General features: G+C 37.9%; 1 protein-coding gene and 1 non-coding gene across 3 annotated transcripts in view; both read left to right on the forward strand.

Annotated features, from left to right (window-relative positions):
• ARHGAP42 (Rho GTPase activating protein 42) overlaps positions 1–17,314 on the forward strand; it is a 348,684-nt gene that overhangs the window by 184,968 nt on the left and 146,402 nt on the right. For both annotated transcript variants that reach the window (XM_045163011.1, XM_045163012.1), the window contains exon 4: positions 13,080–13,151. In XM_045163011.1, coding sequence (XP_045018946.1) covers positions 13,080–13,151 — 72 coding nt within the window. The remainder of the gene's footprint in view (positions 1–13,079; positions 13,152–17,314) is intronic.
• Positions 1,375–1,447, forward strand: TRNAS-GGA. The gene has a single exon. It is a non-coding gene; the product is annotated as a tRNA-Ser (tRNA).

The raw sequence follows: 17,314 nt of genomic DNA on the forward strand, positions 1-17,314 counted from the left end.
TCTTTTTTTAATATAAATTTATTTATTTTAATTGGAGGCTAATTACTTTACAATATTGTATTGGTTTTGCCGTACACTGACATGAATCCACCATGGGTGTACATGTGTTTCCCATCCTGAACCCATAACTTAGCATTTCAAGAGCCAAGAAAATCTTTATTATTCAACTTAGCTTGACCTTTTATCACACGCTTAAATATGACATCAGCGCAACAATGAAATTGTTTGGGGATGCAATAGAAAGTGTGTATCATTTTCCAAAAAAGATCTGGAATAAGGAAAATAATGTATCTACATTTCAGAATTTATAAATTAGTAAATAGGAAAATAATCATCTCATCGCTCTAATGCTATAGCCCTTTTTTCAAGTTTTCCTTTGTTCAGTGATAGCCTTACTCATATTTCATATAACTTTGTTTGGGGGCAAGACTTACTTTTGGTCACGCAGTGTGTTCTTATTGTCTGAGACTGTGCAATGTGGTATATATCGTTAGACTACTTGGGTTCATGGTGTGCTCCTGCCACCTACCAGCTATCTGGGACTTTACGTGAGTTGCTTAGTGTCTCTGGATCTCAGTATCCTTAACTGCAAAATGGGAATAATAATAGTACTTTCTTTAGGGAGCTGTCGTGAGGCCTGAAGGAGAGCTCCCTTGGCCCACAGGCAGTGTTGCCGAACTGCTGTGCGTGTGTACTGTGGAATGCATTTTCCCAACCTTTGTCTGATGGTTCTGACCTGTCTGCTTTTCTCCTCCATGCTTGCAGCCTGTGTTCCCTGACTCCCCTGCTCAAAGCCCTGTTCTGGTTTCCAGCTAAAATCTAACAGATCCATGTGATTTTGCTTCTCACGTTTTCAGTTCATCACAACAGTGTAACCAACCTTAAGGATGGAGGAGTAGGAAGAATTTGGATTGTGGTTTGCATTTCTTATTTCGAGGAGTTACTGCTCTTTTCATTCTAACCCACTATGGCAGTTTGTATGATGATAATTTTCCCTCTGTGGCATTTTGACTTGAAGCATAATATTGCTTTATGTTTTTGCAAAACTGATTTATAAGTGAAGAACTTGTGTGAATGTAGTAGAAGTCATTGTAAATTAATGGTTATTTGTTTTTTTGTGTGTGACTGAATTTTTTTCTAAAGATAATATTGATTAGCTTAGTTTAAGATTGCTACCCGTATAGTTATAGATTGCTACCTATGTTATACAGCATATATCAAAATTATATTTTATAAAATACTTTTCTTATTTTCAGAAATACTTAGTTTCCTATAGGTAGGTTGTCGTCCACAGTAATATTATCAGGAACGGTGTTTGTTACAGAAATTCATTGCAGGTACCAATTATGGCTACTGTAAATAACTTAAGGGGCTTCCCTGGTGGCTCAGCGGTTAAAGCGTCTGCCTGGAATGCAGGAGACCCGGGTTCGATCCCTGGGTCAGGAAGATCCCCTGGAGAAGGAAATGGCAACCCACTCCAGTACTCTTGCCTGGAGAATCCCATGGAGGGAGGAGCCTGGTGGGCTACAATCCATGGCGTCGCAGAGAGTTGGACACGACTGAGCGCTTTCACTTCACTCACCAATTATGGCTACTGTAAATAACTTTATTAATTTAGCAGTAGTGTGTTGAATTTCCACTATGGCAAAAGCACTTTGCTAGGGAATGACTATTCAAAAATCAATAAGACATTATCTCTACCTTTACAGGGCCGGAAAGATAGATGTATGAATAACCTGCATCATGAATGCTGTCGTTCTTCCTAGCACGAGGTGTTTAGAGCCAACATCTTGTGATCAGCCTGCAGTGTCCAGGTTTAGCTTCAAAATCGATTAAATCGGCACTACAGAAACTTCCTGTTACTATGGTAGCCAGGAAATACAAAATCCTTGTTTCATGTGAAAGTAAGTTTAAGTGTAAGGAAGTACAAATGAGTTTAAACTTTTAGGTATTGAGAAAGACATACTAAGTTGGTACTATTTTAAGCCCACAGATACATGTTTTAAAGAGATGCTTTAATAACTAGATAAAAGGAATCTTGTATAGTTAGCATTCTTTACTGTAGTTTATGATTTAATATTAGTGCCTTCCCAATACACGTTTAACTCTGAAACAGTGAGGTGTGGTAAAAACTAAACTGCCAACTCTTAGGGAGCAGTGTGTGTGTGCGTGTGTATAAAACCCTGATGTGTAATGCTGGCCTATTTCAAGGTATAGAAATCTTTACCTCAGCTGAATTTGGCCCAAGTTGCTGAATGTAGGCTGGGAAGAGATGCCTCATAATGGACCCCAGGAGCCACTGTGAGCCTTCCCAGCGCCCCTGCCCAGCACAGCACTCGCCCGCCACCAACCACCTTCCTAAGCTTGCTCCGTCACTCCTTGTTCAAGCTAGGTCATTCTCGGCTTTGTTTAGATGAATCTCTGTCCAGATAAAAACTTCTTCCTCCCTCTGTCCTCTGTCCTGGCCTTCTCTTCTCTTCCAGCCCTCCTGTTATTGCAAAGGCTGCAATAAGAAATTTAAGAAATTGCATATACATTGGGATATCTTAAATCTTTCTTAAGGCTCTAACAGTCTCCCATTACATAAATACGGAGCAATTATGATTAAATACATTAAGATCCAGCTACTAAAATATAACTGCCATAAATTAACTGTGAATTTGTTTAATGAATTTTTATTTATTTTATAAATTTTTATAAACTTCTATTGGAATTTTCCTTAAATTCACAAGCGTACCTTTAAAAAAAACACATGATTCTAATTTCTCTCTCTAAAGATGTTTTTAGTAGGGACTACCTAGAAGGGTATTCCCATCTCTTTTAGAAAGAGATCTCTTTCTAAAAGAGATGGGAATACCAGACCACCTGACCTACCTCTTGAGAAATTTGTATGCAGGTCAGGAAGCAACAGTTAGAACTGGACATGGAACAACAGACTGGTTCCAAATAGGAAAAGGAGTACATTAAGGCTGCATATTGTCATCCTGCTTATTCAACTTATATGCAGAGTACATCATGAGAAACGCTGGACTGGAAGAAGCACAAGCTGGAATCAAGGTTGCTGGGAGAAATATTAATAACCTCAGATATGCAGATGACACCACCCTTATGGCAGAAGGTGAAGAGGAACTAAAGAGCCTCTTGATGAAAGTGAAAGAGGAGAGTGAAAAAGTTGGCTTAAAGCTCAACATTCAGAAAACGAAGATCATGGCATCTGATCCCATCACTTCATGGGAAGTAGATGGGGAAACAGTGTCAGACTTTATATTTTTGGGGGCTCCAAAATCACTGCAGATGGTGACTGCAGCCATGAAATTAAAAGATGCTTACTCCTTGGAAGAAAAGTTATGACCAACCTAGATAGCATATTGAAAAGCAGAGACATTACTTTGCCAACAAAGGTTCGTCTAGTCAAGGCTATGGTTTTTCCAGTGGTCATGTATGGATGTGAGAGTTGGACTGTGAAGAAGGCTGAGCGCTGAAGAATTGATGCTTTTGAACTGTGGTGTTGGAGAAGACTCTTGAGAGTCCCTTGGACTGCAAGGAGATCCAACCAGTCCATTCTGAAGGAGATCAGCCCTGGGATTTCTTTGGAAGGAATGATGCTAAAGCTGAAACTCCAGTACTTTAGCCACCTCATGCGAAGAGTTGACTCATTGGAAAAGACTCTGATGCTGGGAGGGATTGGGGGCAGGAGGAGAAGGGGACGACAGCGGATGAGATGGCTGGATGGCATCACTGACTCGATGGACGTGAGTCTGAGTGAACTCCGGGAGTTTGTGGTGGACAGGGAGGCCTGGCGTGCTGCGATTCATGGGGTCTCAAAGAGTCAGACACGATTGAGCGGCTGAATTGAACTGAACTGGCCTAGAAGGGTACAGGAAAATTAACAAGAAGAAGTAGCATTAAAAGGGGAGGAGGTGATAAACATGGAGTTACATAAATTATCAATTTGTTGAGGCTCCTTCCCTCTGACTCCTCACTTGAAGCCACTTTGACTCCTCTACACTCTGGGATAAAACCTGGAAAAAAAAAATCTTCCTTGGGACAATGATTCACTTAGCTCAGGATATATGGGGTTTCTGATTTTTAAAGTGGGGGAGAGGGGCAGAGGTATGTTTCCATCAGCAGGAGGACACTGATATACACGGGAAAGCTGTGTTACAGGAAAATCTTTGGTCATCTCCTATAGAGTTGAGAAACATGAGAGCATCATAGAAATTTAACCAATACCACTAGAGGTACACAAATTCAGGGGACGATGGGGTTTCCTGAGAATGGCTAAATGTAGAGGACTGCAGAAGTAACTCCACCAGTTTCTGTGCATAATGTTTTCACCTAGTGGGGAGTGCAGAGCAGTTATTTAATACCTTGTAACAACCGAGGTGGCAGTATTTCCTACATTATTTGGAGACTGTGTTCTCAAAGGTAGGTTTAACGTCAACATTTTCCTTATATGGCCTTTGAGGTAATGCAGCCATATAATCTATAGGAGTGTTTTCCTAAGTGCATACTTTTTGGTCAAAATCAAAAGAAAGGTATTTGTTACAATGAACATATATGCAGGATGTTTGGAGTAATTGTTTTAAGTAATTTTTAAGATGTCAGTTTTAATTGGATCCTTCATATATCTGTTATTTATAGTTGAAGTATAGTTTGACCTTTTGTGCTGTTTCTTTAAGCCTCCATTATGGGCTTCCCTGATAGGTCAGTTGGTAAAGAACCCGCCTGCAATGCAGGAGACACCAGTTTGAGTCCTGGGTCAGGAAGATCCCCTGCAGAAGGGAAAGGCTACCCACTCCAGTATTCTGGCCTGGAGAATCCCATGGACTGTATAGTCCATGGAGTTGCAAAGAGTCAGACACGACTGAGTGACTTTCACATGATAGTTATAAATGTAGTAATCAGGATGGCAATAAGTAGACCCAAGTTTGTGAGGGGGCATATGTTATGGTTAGACCTGTTTACAGATTTTTTCTACAATGCTTGAAATCTTTAAAAGTATCTTTGGTTTAATCTACCGTTAGAGATTGCTGGATAAGAAAGAATAAAGCAAAAGTAGTTTAAGAGCAACAAAAAAATCTAAGAAAAATAACTTACCTTTCTAGTCCAAATAACTCAATATTCAGAGAATTTCATTTGGTACAACCTAGAGTTATGACACTATTAGATCACAGTGAATTCTATGAAATTTTGCAATTTACCCCTCTCTTCCACTTTCTCAGCTATACTATGAAAATGGTCAATTTCTTCTTGGATGAATGCTTTTCTGCTCCCTCGTCTTATGAGTATAGATGGTTTTTTATTAAAAAATAGCTAACTTTACTTTGAGTTATATTCAGGACAGTCATAAGCTGTAGAAGCAGAGAGGATTGGTTCCCATTTAGCCTACTAGCCACTGTGTTCTGTTTAAGAAGTCTTGGCATCCAATACCTGCAGTGAGATTTCACTCTTTTATTAATATATGAAACTGCAGTAGCAAATTCCTAAGTCATTTTAAAAAAATATTATTGTTTTACAGTTGACCTACTCAAAAGATGAATTTAGTTAAGAAGCAAGTACAACTTTGTATTAATAGACTCTTATGATCATTATATATAAAATGTAAAAATTTTTGTAAACAGGCTATGAGATAAAGGCATATTTTCATCTTTACATAAAGGAAACAGACATGGAGTGTTTGAATAATTTGACCAAAATCACACAGTTTTCATGGGATAATTCAAGAATTAAATACAAACCCATGCACTTTGCTAGAGAGTATATGTCTACTTATCCTCTGAAGTAAAAAATGGGATTCCTATAGCAGCATTCTCCAAAAACTTAAATTTCTTTTTCTAAATATATTCCTAAAGTATTATTACTGGTAGAAGTAAAGGTGAAACTAATATTAAATATAAGTGTGTTGGATCTAAATAGATGAAGTCCAATGAAGTAGGATTCATCATAGAACACTGACTTAATAAGTAGAATCAAAACATCCAATATTGAAGTAATAAGTGACAGTCAAGTAGAAATTTAATGGATTATGGTGGTGGCCAGATAACCTTGCATGTTTTTAAAAGATGAAGGCATGATTTTTCAGAGTATGTTGCTATTCACATTAAAGGATAGAAAGTAAAATGCATTTAGTTTTTACTTCATATTACTTATTATATGAAGGTCTTGTTCATATGTCTGTCCTCCGCTCTTTCTGTGAGATTTGGGTTTTGAGTTCTAGTTTACTTGGTAAAGAACCTGCCTACCAATGCAGGAGACACAGGAGATGTGGGTTCGATCCCTGGGTCTGGAAGATCCCCTGGAGAAGGAAATGGCAACCCGCTCCAGTATGCTTGCGCAGAAAAATCCCATGGACAGAGGAGCCTGGTGGGCTACAGTCCGTGGGGTCACACAGCTTGTCTGAGCATGCATGCACATGACAATTAGAAAAACTGTGGGTTTACTGACTTAGATGAATGTCTCTTTTGAGGTTGTGGAGAGCTAACTTTACCAGTATCTAGGAGTGAAACTCAGGCTATCCCAAGACCACCTGCCATAGCTTTATCCAAAAGGGCAGGCGGGAATAGGATAAGGGGTTGGGACAAGCAGCGAAGAGATACTTGCTTGTAATCCTAAGGACTCTGATCTGACTTCCGCAGTTATAAATACCCATGAGACAATGAGCCAGTCTTACCTCAGCCTGTTTATAGGTGTCTTCCACATTGATTGTGTTCAGTCTACTCAATATACGTACCTTTGTGATATTTTCACTTTGTGTGGATTGATTATAATAGCCATCTCAACAGGAAATTGTTTTTGCAGTGGGCTACATCATCCATGCTTTATTTCTATAAATAGCTTGTTCTTTGTAGCCTTCTCAAACAGTTGCTTTGATAGCAGAAAATCATTAGATCTCTTCAAAAGTATTAGTCGTTCAGTTGCGTCCCACTCTTTGCGACTCCATGGCCCATAGCCTGCCATGCTCCTCTGTCCATGGAATTCTCTAGGTAAGAATACTGGAGTGGATTGCCATTTCCTTCTCCAGGGGATCTTCCCAACCCAGGGACTGAACCCAGGTCTCCTGCATGGGAGGCTGATTCTTTACCATCTGAGCCACCAGGGAAGCCCCAATCTCTTCAAAACCTGGAGTCTTTTAGAGCTTTTAGAGGTAGAGAATTATCTTACATCCTGGTGGGATACTGTAATCATTGATTTGTGATGAGCTGTGACTGGTACCAACAACAGTCAAGTTTAACCAAGACATCAAAGGGGAAGAGAAAGTAAAAGTGTAAGAAGAATTACTTTTCAGATTTGTTTTATTCCATCACTACTCACTTCCTTGGACAGACAAGTTATGGTAGGGGTCTCTGCAGTGGAAAACAAGCATTGAAAATTCCTATAGGATAGCTCTTGAAAATTCATGGTCTGTAGAAAATTATAATTCATGTGTACTTGGAGAGAAAAAAACCCAAACATGTTTAGATAATGATTCTTCTAACCACATAAAAACATTTTTAGCCATTACTTTTGAGTGATTTATGAGCACTCCCTTGTGGCTGTTTATTAGAATCACTTGAAATAGCAAAAGAAAAGCAACAGGAAGCTGAATTGCCTGGTTTAATATAATACACCCACAGTCAAAGTGTGTCTACTCAGTAAATGCAGTATTGTAATGTCTTATTACCCAATATTAGATTTGCTGCTCTGATGCAGAAAATAAGTGAAATAGCTGTGATTATTTTTGAATTTGAAAATGGACCAGTACTTACAAAAATAAGTTTTTTAAAACCAAGGTTTAGATAATGGTTAAAAATTATAAAATAGTTAACCCTTAATTACTGAAATACGAACTTTTTAAAAATTTATCTTATCAATATCTAGGGAGAGCATTAAAATTGCATTTGTATTTTTCCTAATGCCTCTTAATGAGGTCATACAAAGTAACACATTCCAGAAATATTATGGAAGTTTGAATCTCCTGAACTCTGTGACTTGGTTCCATACCCTACCCCCCGCCCCATCCTCTACTATTACCTTTTGGAAGGAGTCTGCGTAAATTTGAGGAGAAAGAGTTCCATGTGAGCCAGAATTTCATTTCTCTAGATTGCTTTTTAAATCTTGAGACAGTCACCAGTGTTGTACCCCAGATTCAGATTTTTAATTATAGTTTCTTAACATTTTGTATGTTATTTTCCAGTATTATTCAGTTGTAACAGTAACCCTTTTAAACCTACCTAAATTTTAAATACCTTCTTTACTTCACACTTGGATTACGTCAGAATTGGAGAATTTCATCCATGTGATCGACCAGTGTGCTGGGATAAAAGGCATTCGTCCCGTGGGGGGTGTTCAAAGCTGAGAGTCAGGAGCAGACAGTTGGGTTGTAAATCCACTTTGCGCCCTATGAGTGTTGGCGTTCCCATTTTGATCTCTTGAATTTAGATTCACATATTGTGAACAGCAGCCCATTGACTGCATACAAGAGAAGCATCATATGTCAGATGTAAAGCCACACATATGTTATTATGGTTTATGGAAAAATGTAGGTTCCTATTATCTAACACTGCAGATGGGTACTCTGAAAAAGTTTCTGTTAAATTTATTTGGATTTCAATTTCTCCCTTTTGAATAACTACCTTTTAAATCATCTTGGAAATTCTCAGACTGCTGAGGATGGCTCTGAACTCAATAGTTGACATTGTGAATTCTGTGATGAAACAAACATTTATTGAAAGCCTGCCATATGCCGAATCTAGGCTTGCAATTTTTGAATATGTGTATTTTTCCTTTGATTTTTATGAAATTCTTAAGAGATACAGAGATGAAGGCATTGTGTCTTAGCAGGTTAGGTGCTGAGATTCAAAATGGAACAGGGTCTAACTTCAGCATTCACATTCTTAATATATTCCAGATGATTGTTAGGTTTTGAACTTCATTATTCATATGAAATCAACTTTAATCTAGATATTGTGAAGGGCTTAGCATAGTACTTGGCACACATTAAACACTCAACAAATCATATCTCTTGTTATCTCTTATCACTCCTTTGGATGTTTTTCTTTCCCTTCTTTTTTTTTTTTTTTCTGTTTAGTACCTCTGGAACTTATATTTTTATTCCCTAAGTTTCACATTAATAGAATGAGAGCAGGGGGAAGAAAGAAGGAAATTGAGCAAATCCAAAACAAAAGAAAGAGATGAAGAAATATGGACGAACTATAGATAGGACGGAGAAGGCAATGGCAACCCACTCCAGTACTCTTGCCTGGAAAATCCCATGGGCAGAGGAGCCTGGTAGGCTGCAGTCCATGGGGTCACTAAGAGTCGGACACAACTGAGCGATTTCACTTTCACTTTTCACCTTCATGCATTGGAGAAGGAAATGGCAACCCACTCCAGTGTTCTTGCCTGGAGAATCCCAGGGACGGGGGAGCCTGGTGGGCTGCCGTCTATGGGGTCGCACAGAGTCGGACACGACTGAAGCGACTTAGCAGCAGCAGCAGCAGCAGCAGAGATAGGAAGTAATACTTGCCCACTGGATGGTTGTTAATTATCACATTTGGCTCAAGTTTATATTCTCACGTTTTGTTTTATTCCCAGGCCATATTTACGTAACAGCCAGAGAATAGTTGTGGCGGAGATTTGAACTATTGGGTATGAGTGTGAGTGCTAGCGTCTTAGCACATGGATCCGCCATCCACTCTTTTGTCTGGTCTTTCCCAATTAAAAAACATTTCATTCGTATTGACTAGTTCCATGTTTTGAAGTGGGATACTCTGATATATCCGTAAATCTTTCATGGAATCAAAAGTAATAGGTCCAAAGTGAAATTCATTGTCATTATTCTTTCTCTACCAGACATACTCCCTGCCTCATTTACCCTAGTTCTTAAAGTTCTGATAGAGTTCCAGTGCCTGAGGCTGAAAACTTAATGTCACCTTTGATTCCTCTGCCTTTGCAGTTCCCTGCTACCCGTCTGTCAACACCACAGGCCTCTGACCTAGTTGTCTCTTCAAACTTGTGTTCTTCTCCCAGCCATTTACCTGGCATATCTTGTCCTTATCTCTTCATTCTCAAAGTATCCTGCATATTACTTCCTAGAACAAGTTTTTACGTTAATCCTCTTTTTAGAAACCAGCAGTGATTCCATATCCAGGTTACTTTGCTTAGATTATGGGTATTCTTTCCTTATTGCAGTTGAATTTCCTAATAGTAATTACACACTTTTCTCCAGTTAGATAATGTTAATAGCTAATAACACATGGAACCTGCTCTGTGCCAAAAGTTTTCAACATACTTTATATTCACTGTGCCATTTCCATTTTTAAAAAGGTAACTGAAGGCCTGTAACTTGGTTGGTGCACTCACAGTCAGGATGGACTGTTAACGAACGTGTAGTAAATGCTTCTATTTAACCCTGTGCTGTACCCCCCACCCCCGCCTCATATTTGCTTAATTCTATCTCTTGCCTTTTTTATGGTGATGCCTGTTCCTAGGATATTTTTTCTCTTTGGTGTATCCAGTTCATATCCACTTCCTGTTCACCTCTATCCAATACTTCCTGTTCACTATCCAAATACTACCTTGACTTATTTAGTTCTCATGGATCTTTTCTTTTGTCAAAATTCTGATGTGTTTGTGATGAATTCTGCATAGTTAATCATGTAACTATTCTCAATGTACTGTGATCAGTTTTGTCTCAAATTTTCCGAAAATTTTGGCAGGACTTTATGACATTAAATACTTGTTGAATGAATTTTTTTTTTTCCTCCTTTTCACAAGTAGTCATCAACTGTCTAGAAGGTATAGTCCATACCTTAGTTTTTTTCTCTTCCCCACATAGCTCAGTAGTGTGCTTGGCACATATGTAAGCACCTAGTGATTGAATGTGGGAATGTCTAGGCCATCTGTCTTTTGTGACATTCATAGAAAATACCTTCTCATAATGTGCACATAGATATACTTCAACCAAAAGGGTAGTATAGAAGATTCGGATATAGAAGTGTATCAGGTATATCATTACAGACGGATATATGTTATATATGTTTATTTGGAGATATTAAAAACTATAAATTTTGAGTACTTTCTGGATGTAAGGCACTGAACTAAGTGTTTTACATTCATTATCTTCATCCTTAAAATCAAGTTGTTAGGTGATACAGCTGGTGATCAGAATGTTTAAATAGCAGTTCATAAGCTATGGAACTGTGTTGAAGTCAGCCATTCTTGATTTTAAATACATGTACTTAAGAGTTGTGCTGCATATCTTGTTATTCAGCCTCATTGTTTGAGTTTTCACCACTTGAGAAATATCTCTTTGTTTAAGATCATTAACTGTAAATACATTAGGTCATGCTGATTTCCAGCATAAAGCAAACATTCGGTAACTGTTGGCCTTTATTGTTGCTATTTTTCCAAGTTACACTAAAGTGTCCATGACACTGTCTTTCCTTATGTGAACTTTAAAGGCAGAATCCATTATTTATTACCTCTGTAACATCTGGAGAAATATATATGTGTGTGTTTCAATGTATTTGGAGTTTCACTAGGGCAAAGAGGATTTAGAGAGTGAGAATTAAAAGTGAGCTACTTTGCTGCTGTTCCCAGTCATCTCTCTGTAGTAAAATGTCTGCCCAGTGTATCTTGATGAAGGCCTGTCTGAGCTCACAAAAAGGAAGGTAGGTGACAGATGGCAGAGGTATCTGTGTTGGCTGTCAATGTCTTGGGAAGGATTTTGAGTATTGATCTACTTTGTATGTTTTCACAATGGAGGATTTTAGGTACTTTTCTCAAGAAGTCATGTCATTTTCCTACAAATTGGAAAATGACAGAATCATGGGAAGCATTATTTAGTTTTTATTTTTGTGAATACTGTCTTTGTGTGTTAGATTATGGAATTTAAGAAATAAAGCTTGACTAGAGAATAACCAGTTTAGTGAAAATAATTGAAAGTAAAACCCATTTATTGAAATTTTAAAATTGTGATATAATGTCAAACTTATTTGAAATTAAAAGAATAATATAAGGAGCTCCTGTATATGCTTTAACCTATTTTAAAATAGTGACTTATTAGAAAAATAGATTTTTCTCTTCATCTTAGCATTTGCTAACTATGTAATAGGTCATAGTATTATCACAGCAGTAGAATGAATGGTAATTTTGTTAACTGGGGCTGCCTCCCCCCCCTCAACTTTATTGGTATATAATTGACATTATATAAGTTTAAATTGTACAATATGTTGGTTTGATGCATTTATGTATTGCAAAATGATTAATACCATGACATTAGCTAATACCTCCATCTTGCCACATTATTATTTCCTTTTGTTGTGAAAATATTTAAGATCCTATGTTTAATGTTAATGCATGTTAAAGTGATTTTTTTAAAAGATCAAGATTTCCTTCCAGCATGTTGCTTTCCTTAGAAATATGTCTTCTGTAGCCAGTCACTGCCCCTGACCCAGCTTGAACCCCCTCACAGTATTCGTACAGATTGATTTAAAGATTTATCTGTTTGAAAGTTTAAGTGAAACCCAATTTGGAGTCTTGGACTAAAACGCCGTTCATTGAAATAAAATCAGTTACTGTTTTAGTGTGGTTGGAAATATTATGAGAATATGCAGGCAAAGCCCAAGTGTAAGGAATCTAATAAAATAGGGAAAAAATAAGCCTGATTTTATTTTGCAGCTGTACAATTATAATATTCTAGCGGCAAGATGGAAAGCTTTTATATGGCTCAATTTTCAAATGATGCTTGAACTGACTACATTAAACCAGTATAATTAAAGGTATCTTAAAATTTAATGTCTGATGTGTAGTTAAATTTTAGAATATGAAATTTAAATATTTAAGATCTCACTATGTGTACTTGTTTTCACATTAGTCACATTATTGCTAGGATCAAGTGAAATAATTTGTGAAAATTTAATTATAAAGTAGAAAGCGACTATATGACATGTGTGAGGTATTTTTTATTTCATTTATAGAAGCAAAAGGGAACAAAAACTGTTTATTTAAGTAAGTGGAATAAGGGAGTTATCTTTTTTTCAATATTGTTTGCATGAATTATACAGAATTTAATGTATTTGTATTTTTAATTTCAGATTCAAAATGCTAATGATGTATTAATTGCACCACTTGAGAAATTTCGCAAAGAACAAATAGGTGCAGCAAAAGTAAGTGTTACATTTTATTATTCTTCATATATTCTCTTGATAATTAAAGATAATAGATGTAATTTCAGATGTTAACAGTTTTGAAATTAGAATGACCTTTTAAAAATTCTGTACGTCATTTAAAATTTTTGCACAGAGCCTATTACAAAGACTGGAATTCTTTTAAACAGAAGAAAGATAGTATTCTCCTACTGAATAGAGAAAAAGTCAGCATAAGTGAGTTTCTCCCATCCCAACAGTGGTAGGACATTAGCAGTTTTAAAGAGGGTAAAATCATTGTAAAAATATGGTAAGTATTACAAACACCTATATAAAATAAAAATTAGGTATGTATGTTGAAAATTGAGGCAGTAATTATAAAATCGCTTTTATTTTTTCTATTTTTTATTCTTAATAAAAATATGTGTTTGTGGATAACTTTAGACATCTTTGTCATGCCTCTGCATTAATGTTTAATTCCTTATGGATCAATTAAAATTTCTCTGAGCCTAATAATTTCTGAAATTTACTTGCAATTTCTTTCCTAGTTCCATGTTTAACTACATTCTCAATGTCATGTAAGGACTTAAAATTTGAGTTTCTAAAACAGAATTCATCATCTGTCATAATGCCCCCATCCTTTCTCTGTTTTGGTTTTCCATTCAATCAATGACAAACCCTTTTCTCCTTTGAGCAGTGTTTTCATTCTCCTGCAGACATATTTCTCCTTCTATCCTTCTCCCTTCTGTCTGAAATTTTTCCCCTCCCTGGAATATTTCCTACCCTTAACTTGTTGAAGTCTTGCTAGCTCTCCATGGCTTATTTCATATCTCCACACCAGAAAAAAGCCTTCCTTTACATGGGTCTTTGCTTATACGTCTGTTCCTTTCCAGAATTGATTTTTTTTTCTTAGAGGATCAAGTAATCTGTATGTTTATTTCTTGTGAAAAGCTATCACAGTCTGCCTTGAATTAGAGTTTTATGTGCACTTACCCACCAATTATGAGCCGTTATCAAGTCAAGAATGAAACCAGAGCCATTCTGTGTTAATTAATTCAGCAAACATCTATCAGTATCTCTGTTGGCCCACTTACGGTGTTGATAAGATTAAGGGATACAACTGTAAACAGGACAGACAAGCTCCCTGCACTTGTGTCATTTATTATCGTTTGTGTGTTTACAAACGCACTGAGGATTGTGGAACAGAAGTGCACGGTGCCTTGTGAGAATATAATTAATGGAACTGACCTTGTCCAGAGAACCAAGCAATGCCTTCTGGAGGAGGTATTGGTTAAACTGAGAGCTGAATGATAGGAAAGAAACAGCTGGGAATGGGGATACAGGGAGGGGAAGAGGGAACAGGCTGGATATGAATGAAGGCCTTGAAGAAAGAGAGAGCCTGGCATTTTAGAGTAAAATGTTTTAACGTGTTTGGAACATAGAGGACCATGGGGATGGAGGACATGTGCACACCTTTATTAGTGGTTCAGTGTTTACTCCTTATTCTGTTTTACTCTTATTCTACGTAGGTAGAGGAGTGATTATACTTGCGCTTTAAAACATCCCTCTAGTTGGACTGGAGGAGAGGGGACTGTTTGAGCGAAGCCAGTTTGGGAGTTAGTCGCTAGTGGCTGTGGGTTCAGAAGGGGACGGAGCCATGGAGACAGCAGAGTATATTTCAGACATAAAATGGAAAGAGTAGGAAATGGGTTACAGACTGAAACGTGAGCAACAGGACATTTCACAGATAACTCCCAGGATTCTGTGTTGTAAAACTGGGCATTTTTTTCCAGCCGGTTACTGAGGTAGGCAGCGTTTACATTTGAATGGCAGAAATGTGGAGTTTGGCCTTGAGGTAGGATGACTGAACCCAGGGTCTCACCACACCATCCAGGTGGAGACAGTGACTTGGCAGTTATGCGTTCAGATCTGAATTAGAAATGTGTTTGGCATCATTCTCCAGATGGTAATTAAAATCATGGGAGTAGGTTAGAGCCCTTAGGGAAAGAAGAGAGGAAGAAGAGGACCTAAATTCTTGATGATCTGAGAACTCTCAACATTTGATGTTTGGAAAGAAACAAAGACAGAGAAGGAGGCTGAGAAGGAAGAAGACAGGAGGAAGAAGAAGGAAGAAGTGGAAGAAGGAAGAAAATACAAGAATGTGGTGGTTTAGAGCAAGCAAGAGCCTTTTCAAGAGTAAAATAACTGATCTTCCTTGAGATCCAGACTGCAGGGGTTTTCACTGAGTTATTAAATCTGTGACCTGATTAAATCCTCACAAGCAACCTGGGAGGTGAGTGCAGGTGTTAGTTACATCTGCTTTACAGTGAGGAAAATGGTGAGGTCACCTGCATGCACCAGATCCCCGAGCTGGGAAGTCAGACCCTGGGTATGAAATCAAGCCATTTTCCTTCAAGGTCTTGGTTTACAATATTTCATTTCATCAGTGGGCTTCCCTGGTGGCTCAGACGGTAAAGTGTCTGTCTGCAATGCGGGAGACCCGGGTTCAATCCCTGGGGGAGGGAGATCCCCTGGAGAAGGCAATGGCACCCCACTCCACTATTCTTGCCTGGAAAATCCCATGGACGGAGGAGCCTGGTGGGCTACAGTCCATGGAGTCGCAAAGAGTCAGACATGACTGAGCGACTTCACTTTCATTTCATCAGTGATGTTTTTATAATATTAAAAAGCTTTGTGAAGAATTCTTTTTCTAGCACAGAATATTCCAAGTTTGGAGATCAAATAAAATAGTAAATTTCACATTTGTATAAATTCTTATTTGTTTACGTTTGCTACAGGGGTAGTAGCATGAGCGAATACACTCATTTTATTTTGTTTTTTAAGTATCTCAGTTGCTGAACAGATCAGCTGGGAGCACACAACAGCATTCTACAATCTTGCCTACTCATTGGGAGGTTAAACTTACGATCGAATCCAGATGACATCTTGAGCAAAAATGCGATTGTAATGGGCCTCCTGGTGGTATTGATTTTGTGTATTTTAATTGCCTGATAGCTCTTAGTAGTATATTGTTTCTCAGCTTCTAAGTAATCCTTGTATAGTAAAGTGAATAGAAAGCAGGAATTGTTTTCTGCAATATTTGTTTAGGTCATTATCTTTTTTTTTCTGGTATTGCAGAAGCATCTTGGTAGGAATAAAAATCTTGAAGATGGCGATTTCTTTCTATCACTTTACTTCCTGTTGTACTTAGTTATGTTTTTACTTGGTAAATAAAGTTAATTCTACAAATGATACTCAGCTGCTTTTCACAGTCTTGACAGTGGAGGTTTCGCACAAGTGAGTTCAGGCCTGTGAGGGAGCTAGAGGAGAGGGCCCTTACAGCAGGACATGCGCAGTTGGTGCTGGTGGAAAATGCTGCATCCAGTTGGCCCTTCCTCATGGGCAGATGGTCCTATTTAGATGAAGTGGACAGAATCCATGGACCACAGACATTCCCTGTGTGAAGTGTGTTTTTATGGAGCTTTGAGACACCTGATCCTTTGCTGTGGAAAGTGAGGCCCTGAGTGACTTACAGTTGTTGAGAAAAATAAAACCAAACAAAACAAACCACTGCATCTGTGAGAGACGTTAGAAAAGATTAATGATGAGATTGTTGAACTGAAGGACAGGGGAGATGGGTCCTGCTTTGTGAACAGCTAAAGATTAGAAGAATTATCCATAAACACTTGCCAAGTGTGTATTTATTTTAGAGGTTCTTATTCTGAGGGTGTACACAGAATGGAATTGTATTGCAGGGCTCACCTATTTACTACACACGTCGGAGTATAGAAGTGAATGTTGGGTTTCTTTAATTTGCCTCCTGATACACTGCTGATTTAAATTCTAGAAATGAGTGGAAAGTAGGTATTCAGAACGATTAATCTAGCTAGAATTCCCATGATATGAATGTACCTAGGGTAGCATTATTGTAGAACATGATAACTTTTTTTCATATTTTTTGTATACACTGATGGATATATTTCATTGCATTGGAAGTGTTCTCCTTGCCCCCGGAGAGAATGAATTGTAAGTCACATCTGCACATATGTTCCTGCACAAACTGACTCCAAAATATTGGTAGAATTTCATACCTGAGTTCCTAATCAAAGACACATGTAGGGAGAAATCTCTGTCTGGCTCATTTTTCCACATATAAACAGACTGAGCAGGTAGTTGGGGGCAGA

Source organism: Bubalus bubalis, chromosome 16 (genome assembly GCF_019923935.1).
Source record: "Bubalus bubalis isolate 160015118507 breed Murrah chromosome 16, NDDB_SH_1, whole genome shotgun sequence".
NCBI lineage: Eukaryota > Metazoa > Chordata > Mammalia > Artiodactyla > Bovidae > Bubalus > Bubalus bubalis.